Below are 27,969 nucleotides of genomic sequence, written 5' to 3' on the forward strand. Positions count from 1 at the left end.
ACTGAACAGCACAGGCTGCCTCCTGGTTAGGTTGAATTTATGATTTATGTATTCCAAACCTCCTCAATAAAAGGAGGTGCTGTACCTTTAAGTAGCACATGCCGTCTAACCATCAACAGGCATCTCTTGCAGCAGCTTTAGCCTGTTTCTCCAATCATGCCTGCCTAAGTCAATAAGGCTTTGCCAAACCTCCTCGTGCATTAAAGGTTACCGTTTAGCTTGTTCCATGAATCACAGCAGATGCATAACTTGGCAGTGACCATTCCTGTCCCTCCCCTGCCTCGCTCCATGCGAACTGCAGCCCCCCAGCTCAGTGCTGGCCGAGCCCCCTCCCCCAGCAGCGAGAAGTCATTACATGAAGAGATCAACTTACCAGTTGTCTTCAGAGCAGTGGCTGAGAGCAAAGCTCCTGGTCGGACCGTGAGTGCGAGAGACAGGGGGAGAGGGAGAAAGTCTCGTACCTGCAACAACTGAGGGCTGTGAGACTGAGACACAAGTGCATCTGCTTGCTGTTAGTACTTGGCAGAGGGTTCTCTCCTCCAGGGTAGCTCTAACTTTGGGTAATAATGTTTGTCAGCTACCTGATACTAACGTTGCGCTGCTTTCAAACAGCAGTGTTAGCAAGACCTGGGGGTGAGGTAAGCAAAGTATAATGTCTTGTCAAAAATCGTCTTGTCAGAGTTGCCTTTTCTTCATATCTATTAAGATGGAGCGTGAATGATTTTTATGCTTTTAGACATTTTAGAAGTGCGTTCTTTGCCTCATGTATAAAAAGCTATTGTTTTGTTTGGGTTTAGTTTGGGGGATTTTTGTTTGCATTTTGCTGTTTGGGTTTGTTGGTTTTGGTGGGGTTTTTTGTTTGTTTTGTTTGTTGTTTGTTTTTTTTGAAGCCCATAGGTATTTAAGGAGAGCAGTTTGAAAGTTAACTTCTCTCGACAATACGCTTTCTGTGAGAGATGACTAATTTGTGAATTTTTCTTGACTAATATACAGAGAAACATGATACTCTGCAGCAGTAGAGTGTTATTCATATTTTCTGCAAAAAAAAAAGTGCACTATTGAAAAAGTTTCTGCACAGGATATATTTTGGGATGGGAGCATGTAAAAACTTCAGGCTTCATTAATAGCATTTTCTTTGTGCAAATATGTATAATGTTTAGTATGGGGCAAGGCAGAAAAAAATTCATTTTTAAAAAATATATCTCATTGAAGAAGAACTTCATGCATTCCTAATATTCCTGATTCCTCAGTCTTGAACAGTGGAATAGAACACCTCTTGCTATGCTTTAAAAAGTTGCTACTTGATTTATGAAGAGCAGTTTTCTAGATTTTTGTGCTCATCAGAGCAGTTTGTCATTGAGTTCTTATTTCGTACCAAAACAGGAATTTTCAGCTACTCATTTGCCATTTAGGAAATAATTCAGCAAGCACAGTACTCTTAGATACAAAATATTCCATCTAATGAAATTACTAGCAGAAAACAGATTTGAGGCCCATTTTCCCTCACCCCAACTGGAATGTGGTGTGTAGCTGTGCATTTTAAAGGAATCATTGGGTACTTTTGTTCCATACATGTGCCTTCCTTAAGTAAATCTGCAAACAGTGATTCTGCTTTAGAGCCTTGTCTTTTGTTAGCCCTGTCATAACTTTAGAGTAGCCTAATGAAGTCCAGAGCAATTACTTTCCCTGGTAAAAGAAAGTGGAAGTGAACTGGAAAAAACCAACAGCGTGTGGTTGATGCTCTGTAGTTCATGTGTCTATATATAAAGTTTATTTTGCTTCCAGGCTGCTTTAGTAAGAGAAGCAGTAATGATTTTGATTCAAGAAAATGTCTCTGTGAAATCTTGTGCTGCTTTTGATCTGGTTAAAGCAGGGAAAAGTTTTCAGCAAAGTCTCAACAAATTTCAGTGGTTTGAGGATCAGAGCAAGTGGAAGCTGATCATTGCCCTCTAGTTGTCACAGAAGTTTTTAACTTCCCGGTTGGTTGTTACTGAGCACAGAAAATGATAGATGGGCTCACCTTGTCCACACTGAGGGACCTTAAATTCTGGGGTGGCTCATATGGAAAATATTTCTGTCACCACTGCAGGCACATGTGGTCTTCAGAGATCCATATAAAGGCCAAATCTAGAGCAGCAGCAGCGTTGCCTGCCAATTATCCTCGTTAGTGAGTAAAATAAAAGCAATGCTGTGTTCTTACCTGGAAATGAATTTCTGCTGTAAAAGTGCAATGTGGAATGTTTTAGCACTGTGATCCATATGCCAAGTACTTGAAACTGTACTACTGTTCTTAGTTTTTCAGCTAATACAGCAGACTGAATATGAAAAATGGCTTGTTACTTTGTCAGTGAATCTTAGGTTCTAGGTTTTAGTGTAGGTAGTGAGAAACTTTCCCCTTTATTATATTCATATGGCTAATTTTGAAAATTCCGTAACAAAAAATATACTGTGGCTACTGTTATTAATATAATATTTCTTTGTCCTGTATTGTAAGAGACCACCCGATAATCTTGTGCCATTCCCTGCTCCAGCTGCAGAACCCTGGCTACAGAAATATTATTTCTCTGGGAAATTGCTCAGTAAAGATTTTTCCTGTGGTTGACACTGAATTGAAGACACAGAATATAAGTGAGAAGCCATTTTTAAAGGAACCTGTATTGTAGTTTTGTGCTCTTTTGAACTGCTTTGTATACTTCTCTGAATATTTTAATTGATTTATAGGTATGTATTTTTTAGAGTTCTGCTCATAAAAGTGTCAGGTTTTGATAGATTATAAAGTCAATGGGAAGCTGCTTTACTTGCCAACTTGCTTTCTCTGTATTTTAATGCTGCAGAACTTGGATTGTTAAACAGAAAATTACAAAAATCCAAGTGTTACCTTTTTTCCCTTATAAATCTTAAGGAACCCTCTAACATTTGTTTTAATGCGTGTGTGATTGTGTTCTGCTTTTGATTTGTTGTTGATTTAAGACATGACTTGGCATGAAGTCAGTGAAACTGCATTGCATCACTTTTCCTTCCAGGAGGGAAATAAGGTTGTAGAGCTTTGCAACTTGCACCACATTTGTAGTGGCCAAGCCCAAAGTTTCTTTCTGTATGTGTTGCTTAGGAGAAGAGAATGTTGAACTCCTCGTTTGAAAACAATACTCAATCAAAGTCTCCTCTTTCACACATCTTTAATCTGGTGGTTTGGAATCATCTCTAGCACAAAAATCATTGGTTTAACCAGATACATTGGGCTTGAGAAATCTTTGAGCAGCTAAGGAGTTTTCCTGAGGAACAACCCATGCCCATCCTTCACGTACTCCAAAGTCTGTCATTATTCTTCACTCACAAGCAGGCAACCTTTTCAATAGTTTTCTCAGTATACCTGATAGGTATTTGAGAAGAGAATTTCACATTCCTTCAGATTTTAGTTGTTTCAGCTGAATTCTTGCACCTGAGTAGCTTCCTTAACCTTGTACAAATTCACCATCAATGAGCACCATCAGCCCTGCCTGCCTCAGTACAGCTGTCAGTGAAGCTGAGAAAATGTACTGAAGTCACCAGCCTGTCCTTCTCAGCAATAAAGCAAAACCAAACTGTACCCTTCTGAGTTTGGTTTGAATTGTTTCTATTCACATGTAGAAAATTCTGTCTGGCTCCCAAAATGTGTGGACAAAGGAAACTGAGCCTCACCTGTAACTCAAATGTTGATTTGATGTGTATTTTAGTGTGACAGGTAATCATAATCTGGCTAATCATAAAAATACACAATCAATGACTTAACACAGAACTTTCAACATGTTTAAGTGAATAGGAACAGGTTTGTAAGATTTAAACCTAATTCTTTTCACTTCTTGAGTAGTATTTGATCAGGTAACAGGATCTTTGCTACAGTTAATCAAGCTGTTTATAGAAGCAAAAGTTTTATATAAATATGTGGGTACTGTTTAGCTTAAGAAGAGCTGAATACTAGAAACTGTTACAAATAAAGCTAAAAGTAGTTCAACATGAGGTGTAGAAGATACTAAACAATGTCCTCAAGAGTTCTTTTAATGTATTATTTATTATAAATAAATTTCACAGATGTGAAATGCTTCTCTTTGGAATTTGGGCATAAAGAGGGTGAAATTACCACATTCTATCTGCTAAACTAATGGGAGTGAGCAACTTTGAGGGTGGTTCTTGGTGTGCTGCAGGCACTGCTGGGTCTCCTCAGGAGCTTGTGGGGCCAACACATGGAACGGTTGTCTCTGCAGTGTCCCAAGTTCCAGGACCAGGGATTAACAGACAAGAAGGTAGAGGAGCCCGTTGTCCTGAGCTCTCATTCATTTCCCCACACAGTGGCTGGGCTGTCTGCAGTGTGGGGCAAAGTGAAGGGGCAGAGTGAACTTGTCAACATCTTAAAAGGTCATTTGGCTCTGAACTGGTTCAGGTGTCACAATCCCCACTACACAAAGGCACCCATTGCAAGAAACATCTGAGAGTTCATCCTAAACATTGTGAAATAAGCATTGTGACTTATTTCCATGTGGTACAGTAGGAATGGAGCTTTCCCTGGCTGATCTCAGAAACAGACTGCTGAAGCAAGAGGGGAAAAAAAAAACAACCACAAAAACCCAAACATGTTGAGGTCATGGCCCTTTTGACACTGTCTCTTGACTGACTTATTTCTTGTCAAGAACTAACTCTTTGTTGTGACTTGTTGGAGTAAAATTTCTGACCTTAGTGGAATCTCTGGGTGTTGTGTGGTCAGACCTGATGCACGTGTGGCAACTGGTGTGTGCACTTGGGCACAGGCACAGGGGCAGCTCCTGAGCAGCTCCCAGGGGCTTGGGAGAGGCAATTTCCTCCATCTCTGGGGAAGGGCAGCATGGAGAATGAACATGGTCTCCATTTATTGCATTCAACATTATGTTTCCAGTCACATCGGCATGGCTTTAATTACTGTTCTATCTGTGGATTCTGTCATCTTCAATTTTTTTTTTTATCCTTATGCTAGTCCTGTGAGCTAGAGGAGTGCTATTACACAGCTGTTACTTATAAATTCCAGGGCCACAGAGGTAAAATGCAGCTTAGAAGCTCAAACAGTTATCATTAAGAATGACTTTTATATATGCTTGACAAATTAGCCTTTCTAGCACATAACGAGTTTTGTATCTGAGCACTGTCTCAGAGAAACTCTGTATGGCCAGGAAAGGAACTAGTTAACCTGTGCTCAGTCACCAGGCTGCAGTTCAGCTGATGCCACTCCTTCAATTCTGGGCAGGGAGCACATGATGTGGCCCAATAAAACAAGCATTTTCATCTCTGAATTCCATGGGGCCATATAAGAAAACATAATTTCTCTACTGACATAGTAACAGAATAACTTCTCCTCTCTGTACCTGAGTATTCCCATCTGCAAGCCAAGGTTAATGGGGTTTCCATTGATTCTCCCAAGAAATTGATTTGTCATCTTGACTATTATTTTCCTATAAAACATCACCCTTAACCCTTCTGTTTGTGAAGGATGAGAATGTTTGAGAACCTGTGTGGACTGATAACTAAGGAGGGATTGATCCGTTTATTTATTTAGCATACGTAAAAGAAAGTTATTTGGATTTACTTTAAAATTACCCTCTTCTGCCTTAGAAAAAGCAGATGGTAATTTACATATGGCAGTAACTGTTGACATCACCAGTAAAACATCTGAAAGTGAGACATACCACAGTTGAAAAATAATCCTGTCAAGTAAATATCCACAGCCCTGCCCAAATTATAAAAATATGCTCTGTATTGCTGTAGGTACTGCAGTACACATTTCTTTCTTTGACCCCTGACTTTCTTGCCTCGCCCTTCTGGCTTTGTTGTCTGTCTCAACTGTAGTATTAATAATAAAGCCCTGTTTTACTTTAAAAAGCTCTGATGTAGACTTAGTGTTGTAGGATGTTCAGTTTGAAGTTAATTACACTCTAGCAAAATGACTCAAAATATGTTCTTTCGGCCTTTGTGATGAGGCAGAATAAATGTTCTTCCAGTTTTAATCTCGAGATCTCTGTGTGGTGTTCAGTTCCTCCCATCCAGGGTATCCCTGCCTGTTCTTGGGGGAAAGGCAGGAGTGGAATCCCAGCAGAGTGCTGTGCACAGAGCAAAGGCTGCAAGGATACTTCCTTAATAGCTCTCAGATCATTAGCCTGGATCCAGAGCCTTTTGACTTTGGGCTCTGGTTCAGCCTATGCTGAGCTTCTTGTTCCGTGCCATAAACATCTAAAAGACAGATTGAGGGCTATGGTAATTCCCACAGTAATTACAGCACCGTGCTCAGCCCCACCATAGTTAAGCTAAATTCATTAAGTCATTACCAAATAAATGGTTACGGGTGATGGATGAGCTAATTTGTTTCTGAGACATGGTTCAGAGACCATTTTCTGGAAAGCTGTTCTAGAAACTTGTTGGATTACTAATTAGATAGACATATGTTTCAATAAATGTGCCATGAATTTTTCACATGGAAATACTGTTTTCCCTAGAAACTAACAGTTTGCAAAAATACTTTCTTTATCATATTTCATTATCGGTATCTGTTCTTTTAATTTGTTGGGGCTTTTTTCCATCTTTGCTTTTTGAAGTAATAATTATCTTAAAATTTAATTCTAATGAATGTGTTTTTATCACTATAACATAAATGCCTTTTTTTTTGGCACAGTGAGTTTAACTTGAATTTCTTAGTATTCTATTATTTGTTCCAAACATGCTCAGCATAAAAATGGAGCAATGAATTTAGAAAGCAGGTAGTTTATATTAGGATCTATTGAAAGGTATTCACAAACAGAAAAGGGAGGAATAAAGATCTGGTAAGTAGAATAAGTCCCTGCAATTATTTTTTAAATCATAACTGTCATTGTATAAATAGGTCTTTCTTCTAAAGACTTCTTTGGGTTTCCTATCTCTTTATGGCAATGTTATAAGGCTTGAAAATTTTAAGTGCTCTGATGTATAATAGGGCACAGGAATGTGTTCCAAGGCTCATAAAATCTTTAATTAAAAGAATGGAAATTCTTGTAAACTCCTGGTGGTTGCCTTTAAGTGATATCACTTCTTAAAACACTTCCCGCTCCCCCCAGTCTCTGAGATTATCCTTCAGTTTGTGTACAGCACTGGTACATTCTGTCTGTGGGTGTGATGGCCACATTTTAGGGAAACAAATTGATTGTTAGAATTCCCCAGCCTTTCTGGAAGGGAGACCTGGCACACAGAAGAGACTGTGATAAGTAACTAAGCAAATGCACTGCTGGTAAAAGTAAAAGTGCTCCCAGCTTTGCTGCAGGTAATGCTGCTGTGGATGGGTTACCAGCAGTGCTCCCTGAGCTGCTGCTCAGAGCCTGGGAGTCAAGAGCTGGGGGGAATCATTCAGGCATCAGGCCCAGAAAGCACATGTTTACTGTGTGTTTGAAGAACAGTGGATAGAAGGGGCTGGTATGTGTGACACATGTCCCTGTCCTTGCTTGATCTGTTGCTTCCTTCACTGCCCCTTCAGTATCCCCAAGTGTTCCTCGCAGCCAGAAGGACAGCAGGGATCCAACCGCAGTCACTGCTGTGTTCAGGACCCAAGGGCACCACCACAGCAATTATAGCACTGACAGCAGCCACATTGCTCCTCTTTAAACACCCCTTCTAAATGAGACACATGAAAGTGGATCATATTAAATGAAAGCTTTGCCTGTGTATGTCATTGCCTGGAGCTGTCGTTCTGTTTCTTCATGGGTTACAGATATTATTTTCCCAGCATGTGGGCTGGGAGGAAGGTTTTATCAAGAGGCAGAAGTTTTTGTCAAATTTCCACTCCCACCTACTTGGCAGTCAACAGGAGAATGAGGTGAATTAGGAGTCAATAAATTAATCCTTCCAACCATAACTGCTTTTTGACTGAAGCATGTTGTTTGCTTCCATTTTTCATGAGATTTCTTCCCAAACTGTCATGGTGCTGGGAATAAATCCTTAAACATTTTGACCTCAGAGAAAAATCCTTTTGTTGTAAAAATTTTTAATCAAAAATTTGAAAGGTTTTTAGAACTGTTCTTTTAAAAGATGCTGATATGTAAGTCATCACAGGTAAATGATAACATAGCAGTAGGAGGCTTGGTAGTTTAGTACCAAATTGCCTCCTTGTTCCTTGGAAGTTGAAGTTACAGGGGCAATGGTAAAAGCATATGGCAATGCTGCATTTTGATCCCAAACAGTTAATCCATTTACCATAAAAAAATCACTCCCTCTGAGGAAAGATCTCTTCTTTCTCTTAATGTGGTAATTTCACTATACATTTGAAACAAGCTTTAAGTAACTGCTGCAGAGACAACAAAGCCACGTTTGACAACACTCAGTGCATGGAGGGTGTATTAAAATGTGACAGAACGTCTGAAACACGTGCTGGGCTCCTGCTTGTAAGTACTTGAAAACTGAGATTTATTTAGTGCTCAAACGAGCAGGTGATAGTGAAGTATTCTAGCCAGGGGCACCAACTGTTTTGATGTTTTAGCTATGAGCCAATATCCTCTGGAAAAACACAAGGACACTGAATAACTGTATAAATTATTTTTCTTATTTCCTCATTAAGTGGAAAATTCTTGCTGAAATGGCAGAATTATCTCATTTGAACCAATCTGTTGAAGACAGTTTTGTTAAATATTTCCTTATATATATTTTATAGTGAGAAACTCAGGAACAGATTTTCTTATTGCTGTGGAGAAACTAGAAGAGAATAAGTGATAGGGACATTGTAGCCCCATGGCACTGAGGAGAGCACACTCATACCCTGCTCATGACTACAACATCATTTGCTCTGGGCCTGCATCTCATCCTTTTGAGAATGTCAGGCACTCAGGTGATGGTCTGGTATTTCAAGGTTAACTATTCAGTGTTGTCCTGGGCATCTCTGGAAGAAAATACACCAAATGCTCTGTAACATTTGTCATTCCTTGAGGTGCTCTGGGATGGGTTGGCACTGGGATGGGCAGTGCATTACCAGAGACAGCAGTAATTGGGAATGATCAACATAAGAAACAGAGAGATTTCTTCTGCTGCTTTATTATGGCTCAGGAAATGACCAAAGTGGTAAGTAACTCCACCACTGCACTACTCTGATAGTGAAAGGAAGAAAATACCTAATGCATGCAGCTGTCCCACAGTGGCTGTTGGGGATTCTGTCTAGGAAGACCAAGTCAGCAGAGGCTGGACTGTGTCCTGCTTTAATTCCTGAGTGATGACCAATTCTGATTTTCAGATGAGAGTGAGAAATATGAGGAGTGAGAACCAATGTCGTGATGCTTTATTTCTAATCACAGAATTGATTTCTAACCATGTAAAAGTGGTTAATAACAAAGTAAAACCATGCTTAGGGTTCAGTTCAAGGTAAACAGACAGAATAACTTGTTCAGAATAAATTAGAAAGGTTAGTAGTCTCATTTTTAGAGGTACTAACTTCCCTTCACATAACTGTGTCAATACTGAGAGGCTTTAAAGGAACCTTTGTCTCAGAATCAAGCCAGGAATCCATCAAGTACAGTTCTGGTTTCTTCTTTGTTCTCACTCCTAACAAACTACCTAAACATCACACTGTTTTAAAGGTGGTAATAAATGTTGCTTCGTAAGTGTGGGCTTTTTCTGCCCATCATTTTTGCTTTAGCAAGGGGTACATTGAGTCATTATAGGCATATTTCAATTTTGTCATTCTCACTGCAGTAGATTCTGCTTGTGAGAAACGAGCCAGCTAATTCTTCTATGAATTTCCCAAAGGAAGAATTACAGGACAAGATACAGGGTTCTGAAGAGGTAGGAGTTCCTTGAAAAAATGTAACACAGTTTCCACGTTGTCAGAAGTCAGTATTGATGCACAGAAGTCCATTAGTCCTTGGAAAGAATGGCACTTGGTGTAGCTCCAGCTGTATATGCAGCCATTCATTTTAGGAATTTATTGAGAGCAGATGAGATCAAAAGTTAACATCTGCAGCTGTTTCTAGCTGCTAAATAAGCATTAAGAACCTGGTGGAGCTGTATTTTAGTGAAGGATAAACACTTCAGAACTTGCAAGTACAAATTTCAATGCTTAGAGTACCATAGCAACGTTCTTGCTCAGGTTTCAGCACTGGGTTCTTCTCTCTGTCGAAGGGAAAGCTGGGAATGCCCAGCAATCAAGTTAAAAGTTGCAGAACTTCACATCTCCCTGTAAAGGGTAAGGAGTTAGTTCTTGGATAACAAACTGATGTTGCTAAAAATGCTAATACTTCTGCTTCAAGTCAGAAGGAAATTTGTACTTCATCACAAACAGTTGGCAAAATTCTAGAAAGTCAGAAGTTGCTTAAAACATTGTTTGCTTTAAGAGGATTTGGCCAAGAAAAGTAAGGAAATGACCTGAAAAACAATCAGCCTTGTGCAAACTATTGGAGACTTCATTAGGGAGACATTGCAGGGAAGCAAAAGTGGAGGATCAGCATCAGGAATGTCAAGGTGAAGTTTTGGCTCCGATGAAGATGATGAAAGCCAAACGGTCACTGATTTAAAACTGTCATAAATAGGGGTTTGATCTCAGCAACTGAGGATTTAAGGAAAGGTGTCATTAGCGAGATCCTGCTGCCTTGATTAGATGCAAGTTTTCCTGTGTGCATTATACAAGTATCTGTCAGTGGCTGAGTTCTCAGTGCATTGGTTTGGAGGGTCTGGAAATAAATGTGGTATCCTGCAATATAAGAATGAAAAAACATCTGGTGTGGGGGATTTCTAAAAATAGTAAGAGCTGACTAAACTCTGTGCAAACCATTTAAAATTTTAGAATTTCAGTGCTAAAATTAAGCAGAAGTGCTGTTCCTTTTTCATTCACAGAAGTCCTGCGGCCTAATAAGTTTCTGATTTTTATGTATTTATTTATTCATTAAACCTAATTTTGAAACATTGTCAAAAGGGGGAGGCTGGTGAGGGATCTGTGTGTAATTCCAGGAGTGCCCAGGCACATGCCTTGTACCAGTTAATTGCAGACAGCTCTGCCTGGGCAACAATCTGCTGCCAACAGGCAGAAGAATCAAACTATGGAAGTTGAATGAAATCAGTCTCACAGAATGTTGGGTTCTAAGCTGGATGAATATTTAATTAGTAATGCTGCATTGGGAGGGTGGTGTTATTTCAGCCTTATTGTTCCTCTTTTCTCCAGACGGTAAATGTTCTTCCCTGATGCAGCTGCTGTGTGTGCCATGGTTGGTGATCAGTGGAGGGTTTTCTGTCTGATGTCCATACTGGGTGTGAGGAAGTCTTTGCATGTGGCTTCAGAGACCTTGCAAAGGAGAGCTCTCAGGTCAAGTCAAAGACTAAACTCAGTATTTTCCAGTTGGGAGTTTAAGAAAAATAAAAATTTGTTCTAGCACTTTGTGGCATTACAGTAATTATTACAACGTTATCCTTGCTTTCCCTTTTTCAGTATTTCTTTTACCTCTTTTTGGGTTTTTTGTCTGTCTTAAGTACAGAGGATATTTTTGTTTAAGGAAAAAGAGTATGTCAGTATTGTGATTGTTTTTCTGACAGTTCTTTTGTTTGGTGATCACAACAGTTACAGTAACTGCTGAAAACTGTAATTTTCAACTTTTTAAAAACTTGGTTTTTTGCAAATTTTTAATCTTTAATTAAAAATTAGACATTTCTTCCTGCTATTTTTCTCTTTTAAGAATTTTTATTGTTTTGTCTAGACAAAAAAAAAAAGAAGCTTTAAATAGTCATACTGGAATACAAGATTAGAATTGTCCATGTGGTAAGGATGTCCAACTTTTGTCACAGGTCACCTTTTTAAATGATTTTTCTTCTAAACCTGACAATTTCCATCTTTCTTCCTTTTTCCTTTTGTCCTTGAAAGTTCTGAGATAAGTAGTTAAATTTAGGAATGTTCCTTTTGTTTGGAAATAAACCTGCAAAACATGGATAGTCTGAATATTTGACAATTTCCCTGAAAACATGTAAGATTATGGAATTCTACAATAGCAACCAAGAATAAAAACAGCCTTCTTATATTTTGGGAGGGTTTTTATCTGATTTGGAATGTCATCAGAATTGTTTGGCCAGCTTTAGCTGCTTCCTCTCAATGCATTGATTTCTGTAGCTGCTTCAGTTATGATGCTGCAGGCTGACATCAGGAATAGGGATCCTTTACTGTCCAGTTAATCAGATCTTTCAAAGAAAGCTTTTCTGATGTCGTGACATCTAGAACAGGTAATTTGTGTATGGATGCTCTAACAGATGGGCTTATACTGCCATGTTTTTCTGGTGCAGTGCTGGGAGGATCCCTTTGCTCCCCAAGGAAAGCTGCATGTCCTGACATCCTGAAGGTGGTTTCCATTTCCATGTCCTCCATGCTACTCACTTCTGTAATGTTCTATTCACCTTTTCAAACATAGGTTCATCTGGGAATCCTGAGGTAAAATGAGGGAGTCCCAAGCCACAGGGCAGCATCAAAGTGTCCACAAATGGTCTTAAAAATTGCTGGTGTCACTAATCCCTTATTAGATATAATGAGGCCCTAAAATTTCTTTTTGAATTGCCTTCATTAACCTGAGTCCTGTGTAACTTGGAGAGGCAGATTTTAAATGTCTTTGTTAACATAGCAGCAGAGGTTATTAGAGGTTAATCCCTGAAGCATGACAGTTTTTTATGCAGCCTTAAATTTATTTGTGTACATTAAAAATACAAATGGTTTAAAGTTCAGGCCTTACAGTCTATCTGGAGCTTAACTCAATGCACAATCATGGCAGGTTTCCAGGCAGTGGTTGTGCCAGCCTGCAGGGTTGGTTTCCCTGTAGCGGTGGAGCTGAAACCATCTGACTCCACATACTTGAAGTCAGTTTGCTGTTGAATTGGCAGCAGTTGTGGTCAGGCTTCAGTTATAAGAAAATGCTTTATTACTTCCAAGTTTCCCTTTCAGCAAAGAACACTTATAAGACCATAAAACTGTCTGTGTCTTTCTAAGATCTGTCATGGCAGCCTGGTAGAACAGCATGGATTTTTCATTTGAGGAGTTAGTGCTTTCCTGTTATGTAGAAGGCTTAAGTAGTAATATTTATTTGCCCTCTGACTTGTTTCCTGTTGTTTTCCTCTGTCCCTTCTGAAATGCACTGGTCTGGATCAGCAATGTGCAGAGTTCAGTTCCTCTCCTGGTTTTAAAGCAGTGGGAAATGCAAGTGAGGGGAATATCTGCCACAGCACAGTTCAGCATTCCTGCCAGAGGAGAGGCAGAAAAGTGCCTCAGAGGTTTAAACCAACTCTGTGTGAAGTGGCACAAGGTGATACCTTCTTTACATCTTAATCTTCGAGGTAATTTCCCTCCTCACTGCTCTTGTTTATGGTACTCCTGCATGCCAGTCCATTTGCAGGAGCACTGACTCTACAGATTCCCTATTTTCACTTGCCTTTGTCCACGTTTTTTTAGGCAAGTACAACAGTGGCATCATAACAAACTGGCATGGCTTCCTTCCCAAATGCAATGTCAGTGTGTTGGGTGGCTTCTTTCAGATAAACCTGAGGGAGAGAACCCCTTCTGGTCATTACTGGAAAATATTAGGGGTGCAAAGAAGACAGATTTCTTTTTACTGAAAACAGCTTTTTGTGTGAGGAAGGTGAGAATCTGTGCTTGTATCACAGACCTGAACTTTCTGGAAATGCAGTTTTGCATCCTGTTGCATCCATTTCCCCCCTTCCCCTCCTTAAGTATAATTATTTTAGGTTTTGATTTAAGAATTCAATTTGTGTGGGAAAGCTGAAGTTTTTCCCTTCCTGCAAGTCATGAAGGACTCACAGTAGGAATGGCATCTAAGTGAAGGCAATCAGATGGCAGCCCTGGGGTTTTAGAGGGTGAGAATATGTGCTGACTGATCTAGAGGTGTAGGATTTTGGTGCAGGTAAGTATCCCATTAATGGACCTTTCAGATATTTGGAGTGCAAGTCTGTGGGGTCCATCTCCTGCAGCAAATCCTTCTTGTCTTCCACAGGCTTCTATTGATGAAGTCCAGCAACAACTTCGGTCTGATAGGATTGTGTCCCAAAATTCTCTTGAACCATGGTGGAAAGAGGCCACAAAAGAATAAATAATAAAAAAATAGAATTATAATTTAGAATTTGGGGTCTTAAAAGTTAGAGAGATTTCTAAAAAAGTAATCTTGTTTCTGTGTCTAGTGCAGTGAGACTGCATGCAGTCCTGTGAGGACAATGGGACAACTGCCATGTGTGGTTCACTCTGTTCCTCTGTTCACTGGAAAGGTTTAATCTTTCTTTTTAAGTATACTGAATATGGCAAAAGTTGTTTTTAAAACTTTAGAGTTCTTTACATATTACTTCCTCAGACTTGGGATTGAATTAAGGATTTTCCATTGGTTAACAAGCCAATTAGTTTCCCTGAAGAGCATTTGTGGAGTTGCAGCTTACAAACATCTTTTGAAAAGTACTGTGGTTGGTACGTCAGTGAGGATGTTTTGGCTTGGTTTCTTACAGGTGCAGAACACAGAACATTGACAAGAGGAGTTAGGATGTTAATTAATTTATTAGTGCTGTGTCATGCAGTCTTATCAAGGTCTTCAGCTCAAATTGAGCAAAAATGTTGAGTGTATGAAGGTTGGAAACATGAATTTGAGTCAAAAGAAGTTAAAAGGAGGGGGGAGAAAGAACACATGCAGAAACAAATGAAAAATGAAGCATGTTACTTAAAATGTAGTTTTGTGGAATGTCAAAGGGTGGCTTTGATGGGTTTAATCAAATTTATGCTTCATTGTAAAGCTTGTAATTGTTTCACTTCTGTTTGAACTAGTTTTTGCTCTTAACCCCCACATCTGTTTTCTCCCAATACTGATGGTGTTTAGGGCTGTCCGAATCTGAGAACACAGACCAAACTCCCACAGAGTATGCACCTGTGTGTGAGAGAAAATACCCTCACACAGGCAAGGGCAGGCGGGCTGAGGTGCCTTGAGACCCAGAATGGACATGTCACAGCAGTGATACTCTGTCTGTAAAGTAACCAAGTGGTTGTTTCCTGTGAAGCATTTCTGAACCTAAATTCTCTAGTCTGGCTATGGGGCATACTCAGCAATGGGTTCTCATGAGTTACAACAGGACTCATAACATGAGGCTTTCAGCAGTTTCCCACTCCTGAGATACACAGCTCAGAGCAGAGCTGCGTGTTCAGGTAATCATTGCCTGCCTTTTTTTAGGGAAGTTTTTATTTTAGGTCCTCGTTTTTATTTTAGGTGCCAGAATTTTTTTCATGGTTGCTTTGTAAGAAGTAGTGAAAAGCTGTAACTGCACACAGTGTCATCCTGGTCACTTAGTGCTGTCAGTGGTCATACAAGCCTTTCTTTATTCCTTCTGTCCTATGTGTTCTACAACTTAATGTAAGTAACACAAAATTATGAGGATGCTCATTGGTATATGAGAGTGAGTTAGATTAGGTACAAGAAAGAAATTCTCCCCTGTGAGGGTGGGCAGGCCCTGGCACAGGTTGCCCAGAGAAGCTGTGGCTGCCCTATCCCTGAAAGTGTCCAAGGCCAGGTTGGACAGGGCTTGGAGCAACCTGGGGCTGGAACAAGATGATCCTCAAGGTCCCTTCCAGCTCAACCCATTTTGTATTTTTGTGTTCTAAAGTAATTTATGATTTTCATGGCTGGAAACATGAGCTGCTTACATGCAGCAATGACTTTCATTCCCATTCTCCTCAGCTTACAGAGCCATGTACATTCAGAGCCAAACCCAGCAGTTCTTACCCAGGCAAGGCTCCCACTGACTTCACTGACTTCAGTGGGAGTTTTGCCTAAGTAAAGACTGAAGGATTTGGATCACCAAACTTAGAACATGGAGTTTTCTATAACCTTGGGCTGAATTGCACAGAAGACAGTGGGTGTTTGAAGGAAAAAGGAAATACACTTTTTTCTACAATAATTTCAGCCCTGCTAGTGTTGAAGTTAAAAGCATTCCTCTTGAGAAAGCCTGGCTTCTAAACTCTGCCAGTGTCTTGGGCTGGGGATGCTAAGAATTACATTTGGAATTCTTTGTACTGTACTGCCAAGTTTAAGAAGATACTCTTCAATGAATTAGAGTAAGTATTAGTATGGCTGGTATTTTTGTCATGTGGTAACAGAGTAGATGTGCTGTGAAATACAGCAGTGTACTTGCTTTTTCTTGCTCTAAGTTTAAAACAAAGACTGGCAAATATCTCATAAATATAAAAACCTTGAACCAAGTCCAGGAAACTTCTGTTTACTTATCCAATACAATAAATATACCAGAAGTCCATCTTAAAATTATCTACTGCTAACAGCCTGGTTTAGAAGCTTCTCCAGTGAAACGCGGTTAGAGTTTTCCTCAGCACAGTGTTTACTGCCCAGGTCAGCAGATGCCCAGATGAGTGTATCGTTTTTACACAACAGTACAAAATAAGTTTTAAATTATAAGGAAATCGGAATACTAGTGTGTTACACCCACTTTTCCCTTGTGCCTATGTCCAAGCAAAATGCAAGCTGTTGAAGAAGCAAGCCAGGAGTACTTACACAGCAAAAATGTAGCAGGAGCATCTTCCTAGTTGCTGAGGAGTTCACTACTGAACAGGATGTGAGGCCTGGAATTTTTCGTGTGACTCTGGGTTTTGTGCTTTCCTGCTTGTAGGGGCTGGGAATGCCATAAATGTGGCCTGGTGAAATGTTCCTGTGGCCCAGGGGATGGCTGATGGGAATTGCACAGGCACATTTGCTTTTCTAGGATCGGTTTATCTCCTCTCTTCGTTGGTGGCTCAATGAGGTACCAGAGTGGCTCTAGTCTGTGGTGCTCTGCATAGGCCTGGAGAACCTGAAGCAATGTGGAAACAGAATGGGGAAGCACTGCTGGGACCTCCTGCTGAACCTTGGCATCCTGGAAGCTATCTCTGATCCCAGGACTGTGTCTGTGGCAGGGGCAAGGAGGAAGGGAAGGGAAGGGGAGGCTGCCAGGGAGGGCTGGAATCACCCAGGGCTGGAGGGAGGGCATGGAAGAGCTCGATCCTCAACTGGGATAGTTTATTCAGGTCTGCAGATTGCATAGTTCCTTTTAAACAGTGTACATCACCCAGACTCTTTGAAGATTTTGTGTCAGAACTTCAAAGTGCTGCTAATTTTGCTCTAGGGTAGCAAGGAGAATAGTTAGGCTCTTTTTTAATTCTAGCGTCAGGTTTCTAAAACTCTCTATGATATGACTTTTCTTTACTGAGACTGTATGCATTGTATCCAGTGTAACAGAAATCATTCTTTTGGAAACTAATCATCACATATGGATGGACAGTCTGATTTAAATCATGATTTCTTTTAATTCTAATCCATGCACAAGGATGTTTAATAGATACATAGTAAAAAAAAATCATGTAGTGACTTTTTTACAGCTTCTTATGAAATGGTGAATGCAATCTGGGATAAATTCTTCAGAAAGAAAATATTTTAAAAGTAATATAGTAAGTATATAATAGGCCAAGTTCTGTGGTCTTTATAAAATTTCCTGATCCTACATTTTGCAAGTCTGTGCTCCTTGCATAAACTCCTTGAATTTCCTGGTCATTGATCCTGCTCAGTGTAGTGGAGGAGCACAGAATTACTTTTCCTCCTGTCCTGTTAACTGGGGGCTTGAATATCTATTTGGTCTTAGGCTGCAGAGCACACGGTGGTGGAAACTCTTGGCTTTGTTTCATGTACAGAGCACTGAGTAGTGGAAAATTCTGGCTCTGCTTCATGTTAGTTTGCCCTTCAGGCAGTTTATTCAGCATTGGTGTTGGATTACAGAATTGGTTTTTCCAGCCTGTTTCTTTGTAGTGTGACAGGTACAGTGGTCCCCACTACCACACAGCTCGCTCAGCCTCACTTCTTGAGCAGGAGGGCCACTGGCAAAAGCTCATCTGCACCAGTCCTGGTCTGGTCAGAGCTTTCTAAAGAAGGAGAAAAGTCCCTCATAGCATAACTGTGATTACCAGAAGCATTGCTGTGCTTCATCAGTGTGAAATAACAAAACAGCTTGAAGACATTTTAACAGAAAGTGTTTCATGTAATTACCTCTACTGGTAGCAATTGTATTATCTTTGAACTGTCATTTTTATATAACACATCAATTGTTTATAAGCTATATGATTAAGAGCTGGATTGCAAAAGAGTGACATCTACCTTAGGTGCTTAATTATGTATCTATAAAGAATGAGGTTATCAGGCCAAGCACATCACTCAGAGTGCAGTCTGGCCCTGGTGAATTGTGATGCCTTCAGCTTTCTGGTCTGCACACAACCATCATGTTCCTCAGTTCTTCTTGTAAGAACAGTATTTTTTTGTTAGCAACACAGGCCATTTTTTAAAAACTATTGCTTGGCTATTTCTTACAGAGCTTGTGTATGTTTTCATCCATAACAATCTTAATATTTTTGGTACAATTCTCTACACAGACTTCTGTTTCAGTTTTGAAGAAGTCAGTCATTCAGAGTTATGGTTTGTCTCTGTGAAAATACTATGAAGACACTCTGTGTCTTCTGTCTATTGGAATATTTCAAGAAACTGCTCTTGTAAGGTTTTTTTATGGTGCATTCTGTAGAAATAACTGCAATCTAACTAAAGAAACATTTTTCAAAATTTTGTGTAGGAATAGAACGACTTGTCAACCATCAGTTAGGACCAGAATGGAGATTAGTCTGTGCAAGTTGCTTGCAGGTTAAATCTTCTCATTGTATCCCCTGCTAATCTGATTATCAATCTTTCAGTTGATATCTTTACCTTGAGACTGATTTGCCTCAGCCAGCAGAGTCTTTGCAATTTCTTACAATTTCACAGCCAGTCTGTCATCACAAAAAACACAACATGGTGGTATTATGTAACATCTTTTTCCTTTCTTTATGCTGTTTAAGTAGTTTCCCACCTACAGTAAATTTTAATAAAACAACATTTTATTATCAGTCTTTTATTTTAGCTCTGGAGTTTCATCAGAGCTGAATTATCAGCCAAATTTTTCATGTATTTTATTTAATTTGCTGATTATATGAATGTTAAATGTGGATGTAAGCAACACAAATGCAGTCTGGAATGTTCACATGAAAGTATATTTATTCATGTGTGATAAGTTGTGTGTATAACATGACTGCAGACACGCCCTGGATAAGAGCATAGCTTTGATTAGAATAATGGTTTTCAGCAAATTCATGACATCTTGTTGATAGCAATTTATATGGCCCTTCAGGTATTTTGGCATATATTGCATGTTTTGGTAGTCCTCCCTCATTATTTTAAGGACTAGGGAAAGTGTTAGCCTGTGACTTACTGGTGCCTCACCTAAAAAATCCACCTTGCAGGCTTGAAGAACGCACCCTCGTGGGGAGAGCCCTTCCCTGTCAGACATACAAAGATACATACTGGTTCCAAAGAAATGGGTAATGGTTTTATTGATTAATTCATTCTCCTTTCTTCATTCCTTTGTGTTTCTTTTTGTTTCATCTCTAGTTTGTTAATGAGCATTTTAGTACTTTGCTGTATTAGTGCATACATTTTTGGAAGGAGCAGCTCCTCGTGTGCTGTTGCCTCCCTCCCTGCCATGTGACACGGGTGTGAGCTGTGCCATGTGACACGGGTGTGAGCTGTGCCGTGTGACGCGGGTGTGAGCTGTGCCATGTGACACGGGTGTGAGCTGTGCCGTGTGACACGGGTGTGAGCTGTGCCGTGTGACGCGGGTGTGAGCTGTGACACGGGTGTGAGCTGTGCCGTGTGACACGGGTGTGAGCTGTGCCGTGTGACGCGGGTGTGAGCTGTGACACGGGTGTGAGCTGTGCCGTGTGACACGGGTGTGAGCTGTGCCGTGTGACACGGGTGTGAGCTGTGCCGTGTGACGCGGGTGTGAGCTGTGACACGGATGTGAGCTGTGCCGTGTGACACGGGTGTGAGCTGTGCCGTGTGATGCAGGTGTGAGCTGTGCCGTGTGATGCAGGTGTGAGCTGTGACACGGATGTGAGCTGTGCCGTGTGACACGGGTGTGAGCTGTGACACGGATGTGAGCTGTGCCGTGTGACACAGGTGTGAGCTGTGACATGGGTGTGAGCTGTGCCGTGTGACGCAGGTGTGAGCTGTGACACGGGTGTGAGCTCTGCCGTGTGACCCAGGTGTGAGCTGTGCCGTGTGACGCAGGTGTGAGCTGTGACGCGGGTGTGAGCTGTGCCGTGTGATGCAGGTGTGAGCTGTGCCGTGTGACGCGGGTGTGAGCTGTGCCGTGTGACGCAGGTGTGAGCTCTGACACGGGTGCGAGCTGTGCCGTGTGATGCAGGTGTGAGCTGTGCCGTGTGACGCGGGTGTGAGCTGTGCCGTGTGATGCGGGTGTGAGCTCTGACACAGGTGTGAGCTGTGCCGTGTGATGCAGGTGTGAGCTGTGACACAGGTGTGAGCTTGACATGGGTGTGAGCTGTGCCGTGTGATGCAGGTGTGAGCTGTGCTGTGTGACACAGGTGTGAGCTGTGACACAGGTGTGAGCTGTGACACAGGTGTGAGCTGTGACACAGGTGTGAGCTGTGCTGTGTGGTGCAGATGTGAGCTGTGCCGTGTGACACAGCTGTCGGACAGGGCACGTGCTGCCTCCTGAGTGCTTCTGCCTGTGTACGGGGTGTGATAGTCAGAGCTCCTGGAATGCCTGCCTGCTGTGATTCCCCTGTGCTCAGAGGGCGCTGCTCCCTGCCTGGCACAGTGCAGTTTCCCTCGGTACTGACATAGAGCAAATGCACAAAACACATCCTCGCCTGAGCACTGCCAGGTTTGATCAGGATATTGGTTCAGTACAACAGCAAATCCAGCTGCCAGAGTGCTGTGCTCTGGACTACTTTATGAATTTGTTCCAGGTGGAAATTCACCTCTCTTCCTTCTCTCCTTCCTCGGATAGGAAACCAAACAGTGTGTTTGCTTGGCTGGCTCTTTCCTTGCCTGCCATTGGTATTTTCTTGGCTGTTTCCATATAGCTTTTGGCTGTTTCTCTAATTGGAAGAACGTAAGTTTGCCAGAGGTTTTATTGACACTGTACTGCCTGGTTTTGCAGTTACTTGTTTTGTACTACTTTCTGTTAGGGAAGAGTTTATTTTGCTTTTTCTATGTGTGTGTGAAGTGAGTCTGGACATATTGTAGGATTGGAATGAGGAAATTATTCAGGTATGGTTTTTTCTGCAGTTGTGTAAGTTCACGTGAGTGTATGCTGTAGTTACTCTCATTTTCATATGAACTAATGATTAGCTTATTTATGAAGTAGCAGTATGAGGCACCTTGTGGCATCCATTTAGGTGAGACAATTACATTTCTAAGCCCTTATATATAGATGGCAGCTTATTTTTCTGGGATTTTATATAGTTATTATTACTACTGTACACACTTATATGACTCTTCTATTTTAGTTTCTGCTTATTTGTAGCACATTCTCAAGTTATAGCTCAGTCCTGGAGGCCTCGTTCAGAGCCTTATTCAGAGTAAGATCTCCACTGTAGCCAAAGCTTGCAGTTCCTCATACCTGAAAGTATTTTGTCTCTACTACTGACCAGAGATTGTATTGTGGTGGGCACTGGAGATGTTTTGGAGGATCAGAAGTAAATAACATTTCTAAAGAATTGAATACTATTTGAAATTCGGAGAGAAGTCGTAGGCAAGTTAGAATCTGGTGAGGATACAGAAATTCTCTCAACTGTATGTGCCATAAAAGCTTAAATGAGTAGGTGTGCTCAAAAACAGGTTTTAATGAATAGCATAAAAATTATTGCGGTTTTTCAGCTGTGGCCTTCTAGAAGAGAGAGCAAGCAGGACAGCATTGGGCAGGAAGACAGTTGTCTGGGTGTCTGGCTGGATGTCAGAGAATTTGCACTGTTCATACTGTGATGGGCATTTGTGTTTCCATTGAACAGTTGGGATTGCTGTACCAAAGCAAATATTAGTCAGAGTTCCTGCTGGTTGTGTGGGACCAGTTCAGTAAATCACAATCCAAAGGCACTGGGAAGTGTAGGTAGGTGGTACCTGCATCTCATTAGCTGCGGCTGAACTATATTATGGAAAAGTGCTACATTTTTTTCCACAGGGTTTGCCTGATTGAGAAATATATGCGTTTTTTTCCAATAAATGAAGTCGCAGAATTCTGTTGAGTTCAGTGCCCAGATAACAAATTTATGAGGCTAAGCACAACACTTTTCATAATTTCTCTCCCTTTCCCCCCTGCCATGAATAAACAGATACTTGAGTGATAAAGTAGAGAGAAAAGACTGGAGAAAAGCAAGCAGGATTGAAAAAGGAATGGGACTCAAGTCCTTCACAGCAGCTAGCAAAGTAATGGTTTTGCATTCAAGCCACAGTAAGTACAATAGAGCTAAGTGAAATAAATCAACAGTTTTCTATTTGAAAAGCACTCACTGGAAGAGTAATAAATTTTTAAAAGGCGGAATTAAATGGAAGAAAATCCTCAGTTTACAGCCAGAGGAAAAACTGTATTTATTTCCAGCAAGAAGCTGAATGTGGATCTGCCTTGAATAGAAACGCAGTGTTACTTTGGCTTCCTTAATCTACTTTATCAGGCACTTGGACAAGAGCAACTAAGGCTAAAGAGTAAGAGCTGTAGAAGAGTTGTTTTTGTGAATTTGCTGGGGATCAAGCATGGGCAGACTGTGATTAATCCTAACTGTCATGCCTTGGCACAAACAATGTGTAATAATTAAATTACATCAGTGAGTTTGCTGGTACTTTGAGTGAGAGATTTTGGAATGTCTGAAATATGACTGAAACTGAAATTGTGTCTAATTGGTGCCATACAGTGAGTGAGTGAGAATATTACATAATCCCTGAGGCCAAGCTAATTTACTAACAGATGGATTGGACATTCTAGGAACAGAAGTGCTGGGCAAAAGCTGTGTGTGTTTTGCTGTTAGCATGAGAAATATAATAGATGCTGGTTTTCACTGTAGGAGTCCAGCTACGAAATTACCTCCCGCTGTTGAATACGAGTTTCTTGAAAGAACAGCTCAGTTCTTGTTGCTGCAGGACATCAGTGCTTGATAATTCCTTGGATTTTGGGGTGCCATCAAAGGGCATAGGGGTTGTTTGATTATGTTTTGCTAAGGCCAAAGACTGCCAATTTTTGCTTTGTCCTGTTGTGGGAAGTATCACTTTCAGGGTAGGGAGAATGCTGGATTCAGCCCGTTGCTCTGGAGTATAGGATGGCTTTGCAGGTTGATAATGCAGGCTGGGACTTAATTGAACGACAGAGATGTTGGGCATGTGTAGGCAGAGTGGAGGTGAAGCTGTGGTGATCCCCCTTCCTATCGTGGGCTGTTCATGGCTGCCTGGTGTCCTTCAGGGCAGGACTGAGCTCAGGCCAGAACGGGTGTGTGGAACCCTCCTCGCACAGGCACTGCCCTGGTGCTGCTGTGGGACAGGAATGTGGTCCTGGGGCCAGGGCAGGGATGACCATGAGAACCTGCTGTAAGTGGGTGTGAGCTTGGAGCAGCCCAGAATGAGCACTAAGTAGGCAGCTGGGAGCACTGCCTGCCTGCACTCTGCCCGGTTTGAGACTTGGGTTCTGAAGCCTGGACTTGGCACTGCCCATCCCCTTTCACTGTGCCTTGGGCCAGAAGAGCACTTATGGAATGCCTAACCAAGTAAAAGGCAAGCTAGACCCTTCAGTAGAATATGTAGCGTTGTCTCACTAAGAAGGAATGTTTCTTACCTGCTGGTGGTACCTCCCCACCCAGTTAGCATGGCTACAGTGTTGGGGTGTGTCACTGCACCTGTGTGACCTGGGAAGGAATAAGGAGTTCAGGAGGCAGAGATAGCAAGAGTTTGAGAGCTTATTATGGAGAGATATGCTTGAATATTGTCATTTTCCTGTATTGAACAGAAGCTTTATTTGTTTTCAAAGAAGGAAAGCTGCAGACCTCTGCTCTCCCAAAAGGTTTCATCAGGAGATCACCTGCACTCTCATGAAGGCCACCAAGTGTTGAAAAGTCATTAGGCAGAAAGCTGCTGGATATCAGCTATTTGCTGAACAGATAAAGTGTTAAGACAGGATTCCTTGGTCCAGTTTCTGTTCTTATCACCCACTGACTGTACCTTCCTCAGCCCTGTGCAGTAAAACACCCTGTTTCTGAGCTGCTTGTGCTGCAGGCAGTTTTCATGCACTTTCCTTCCTGACAATAGCAATTACAGGCCAAGTCTGGAACTTTCTTGAAACTCTGGAGCATACACAGTATGATTGGGGTTTTAAGTGTTGTGCTGCCCAATTTTTAAGTTGTGTGTGTTGACCAGATGCCATGGTGATACTCAGGAGTTTAAATCTTGACTAGACATGGGCATCTTTTCATAAGAAAAGAAAATATCACATCCTTGATACTGTCTCAGTCTTCTTGCCAATTTTGAGCTCTTGATCTTAAAAAAGAAAAGTACAAGCATTTCTGAGTGAACCAGTTATAAGTTCTTTTAAAAACTATTTGCAAAACACACAATTTTATTTAATCTCAGTTTTTGGAAAAAAAAGCAACATTATTTTTGCTGTTTATTTGCTTTGAAAAGAAATGTTCAGCTTGTTTCAAGACCCTGGCAAGGTAATTTTCAGTGTGGGTTGTTAAGTTTTGGCAGAGCTATAGCCATCTAAGAGCAACAGGAATATTATAGGAAAGCATTTGAAAATATTAGCCATTACTATAGTTACCAGCTCTGCTTGTTTTCTTTCTTACTTTTAACTAAATTGTAACTTGAAATCTTACTGGGGTTGAAATTGCATCGGGGCAAGGAGTCTCAAAGGTGGGAACACCAAGGGGGAGAGAAGGGCAAGCCCTGAGGCCAACAGTGAAGGGAAGCCCAGGTCACTGTGCTCCTTGGGATCGAGTTCCTGGGGGCTGCTGCTCCTGGGGCCATGCACCTCCCAGTTCTAAGGGTAACACACATAATTAAACCCCTGGAGGGAGGAGAAAACAAAAAGCAACACTTGTTATTGAATTTCAAATTTATTAAATGAATTAATTAATGTTGTCCCAGAGATAATAGAGAACACTGTATTATTCTGTGCTACCTTTTCTGTGAGTGACATGGTGGATAAAAAGAAATACATGCAGTTGAAAGAGAGGGCTAATGAGTAAGTGTTTATTGCACAGATACAGTCTGGCTGTGTAGCTGCTGTTTCAAGATCAGACATCTGTCCTTAAAATATTTTGCTGCTTGGAGGTTTTTTTCTTTACCTTGAAATAAAGCCAAGTTTTTCCTTCATAAAGGAGAACACTTGAATAAACATAACCCTTGTATAAAGCCAGTTGGGACTAGTCTGCTGGCAATGGCCAGAGTTCTTTTCACGTTGGGAATTATTAGAGAGACAGTGAATCTGACTTCTCCCCTCTCGAGGATCCCTCCCATAGTCTCTGTTCTTGACTTCTGTATTACTGAGCAGCATGGAATGGTCAGAAGTTTACAGAAATATTACACTGGGACACTTTTATATATTATCACCTATTTTTCAGAAAATACTGAATATTTCTTCCTATTAACTTTGAAATTGCAAAAGGTACAAGTGTTTGTTAAATACAGGATACCCATAGGGATGTTTATTTACGCATAACAAGCAGGTAAAACTTGTAAATCTCCTGTAACTGGACAAAGACAGTTGAGAAGTCTCTGTGACTTAGAAAGGTGAGGGTTTGTAGTGTGGGCAGCGGTGCTGAAACAGAAAATGGCTGTGAATTGGATTCTGCAAAATTGGGCACACTTTTGTTCCCCCTAAAAAAATTCCTTCTAAGAGTTGGGGTTTCTGGGTGTTAGACCAGGTCAGAAGATTTGTACTGCCAGTAATTACTGAAACCAGTTAATTGTTTCCCTTGTCCTCAATTATTTGAAATAATTCTTCACTGAGACCTTTTGCTTTCTAAGTCTGGGGGAGGTGAGGGAGCGTCTACATAATAAAAAAAAAACACCTACCCCAAGATTTAAGTAGGCAGAATCAACTGCTGCATTTCCATCATCTTTTCTCATTCATCTAGTTAGTCATAAAACTTGCTACACAATCCCTTCTAATGTCATTGCTGAGACACTGACAGAGTGACAACTGTAGTATCTGTTTTTCAGCCTTTCCTTTCGAAAGGTAAGAAAATGAGGAGTAGCCTTTTTTTAATATTCTGTCCTCTAATTCATCTTTACTGAAAAAAATCCAAGTACCTGATCCATGTTCAGATGACTACTCAAAATGTGTTCCTTTCCCCTCTCCAGTGTATCAGTCCAGGAAGCAGAACTGCCTGAAAGATGCAGAACCATTTTCTAGTAGTCTGGGAGACACTGTATTACATTCCTTTGACCTGGTTTCCCATTTTGCAATAAGGATCCTTGTGTTTGAAATTTCACGTGACCAAACTTAAACTCAGATTTGTGGATTGGATCAGCAGTTGAGTCCACCCTAAGGAGATTCTCAGTAGTCCTCAGGTGTCCCTGGTTTACCCAGCTTGGTTTTCACCCTTTCATTGACAACCAAAGCAAAGCCAAAGGAAATCACATTTAGGGTTGCATTTGTGGTTTTCTTTGCTATAGCACAAAAGTTGTTTGAAGAATTTCTTGAATCTCACTCTTTGGACTTAAGTGCTCTGGGAAAAAGATTGGCTTTCTCAAAACCCAGAAAAGAATCCAAATATGCTGTGGCTGTGATTTTACAGGGCATTCCAAATGGATGATGCTCTGGGGAAAGATTTCACCTTTTAAAACTGCCTGAAATTTTCGTATCTATTTGAACCTGTTGAGATGTCCAAAAAAATGAAGAAAAAAGATGTTGAGAAATAGATCCAGGGAAACAGGAAAACAGGAATCTCTTTTGAGATCAAGGACTCTTAAGTGGTTGGAAGACAGGTAGAAGAAGGAGTTGCCTTCTGGAAATATTTTAGAGCAAACAATACAGTAAGAACAGGATGAGGGACAGCAGTGGGCTGGGCTTATAAATGATTGGATCAATTGTGAAAGTTGTGCAGTTGCTTTTGTTTGCAGGCAGATCAGACTTTGCTTAGTGTGCCAGAATTAACCAAACCTTTAATGAGAAGCTGAGCAAACACTGTGAGTGTGGTTGGGGCTCATTCTGCAAAGCCTGTAATGACATTTAAAACAGGATTGGACTTTTGAAAACTGTGCATTCCTGTAAAACATCTTTGACAAAACTACCTTTTAAAAACTAGTGCATGTAACAGCTTTCTGCATAGGCACTAAAGTAAGGGATATTCAAAGAATGAGATTAGAAAAGGAAGGGAATTAGTCTGTTCAAATGAACATAATGACTAAAAACACACACAAAAATCAGAATTCTAATTTAAATGTAAATTTTCCCAAATCTCTGTAATGTTTAGAAACCATTTTCAAGTGTTACTAATCCACTCATGTATGAATAAAGACTTCGTAATACTTTATGCTTCATATGACCTTGTGCTTGAGAGTCTCACTTCACTTGTGATGGATGTCGCTGCTTCATTACTTTTTAAAGGCAAATCAAGCTCACAGGGTGTATTTAAGCTCTTTGGGTATATCAACCAAATTGGACAAGGGAGATCTTACTTGGATTTCTACAGCTTCTATGTAAGTACCCTTAATAAAAGCCCTTAAAGAAGTTAATTTGTGATGGGGTAAGAAGAGAGATCATACTGTGCATAAGTAACTGGTTAAAAGAAAAACCCAAAGCATTAGAACATATGGGTCCAAGATTTCTTCTTGGTTTAGGCTTACACTGTTCAGCACAATTAAAGGCAAGTCATCCAAAGAGAAAAGATAGCCCCAAAGAAAAAACCCATAATGGATAGTGAAGTGCTTTGTCATTCAGAAAAAAGCACTCAGATGTTTTTATGAAGGTGTCAGCTCATTGTAAAGTGGTAAAAAAGCTACTCAGAAGTTAGGAATTAAGAAAGCAGTGGAAACCAGAACAGGTTGAGTGTTTCTGTGTAAGGATATGTACAGGCAGGCACAGATACACGTGGGACTT

General features: G+C 40.8%; 1 protein-coding gene across 4 annotated transcripts in view; it reads left to right on the forward strand.

Annotated features, from left to right (window-relative positions):
• Window positions 1-27,969, forward strand: part of THSD4 (thrombospondin type 1 domain containing 4) — a 249,614-nt gene that overhangs the window by 155,330 nt on the left and 66,315 nt on the right. Inside the window, exon 1 of one of the 4 annotated variants that reach the window (XM_071568250.1) lies at window positions 234-638. The exons of the other annotated variants lie outside the window; for them this stretch is intronic. Coding sequence (XP_071424351.1) covers window positions 567-638 — 72 coding nt within the window. The 5' untranslated portion in view covers window positions 234-566. Of the gene's footprint in view, window positions 1-233; window positions 639-27,969 lie in introns of those variants that run through there. 4 annotated transcript variants of the gene reach the window in all.

The sequence above is a fragment of the Pithys albifrons genome, chromosome 13 (assembly GCF_047495875.1).
Source record: "Pithys albifrons albifrons isolate INPA30051 chromosome 13, PitAlb_v1, whole genome shotgun sequence".
NCBI lineage: Eukaryota > Metazoa > Chordata > Aves > Passeriformes > Thamnophilidae > Pithys > Pithys albifrons.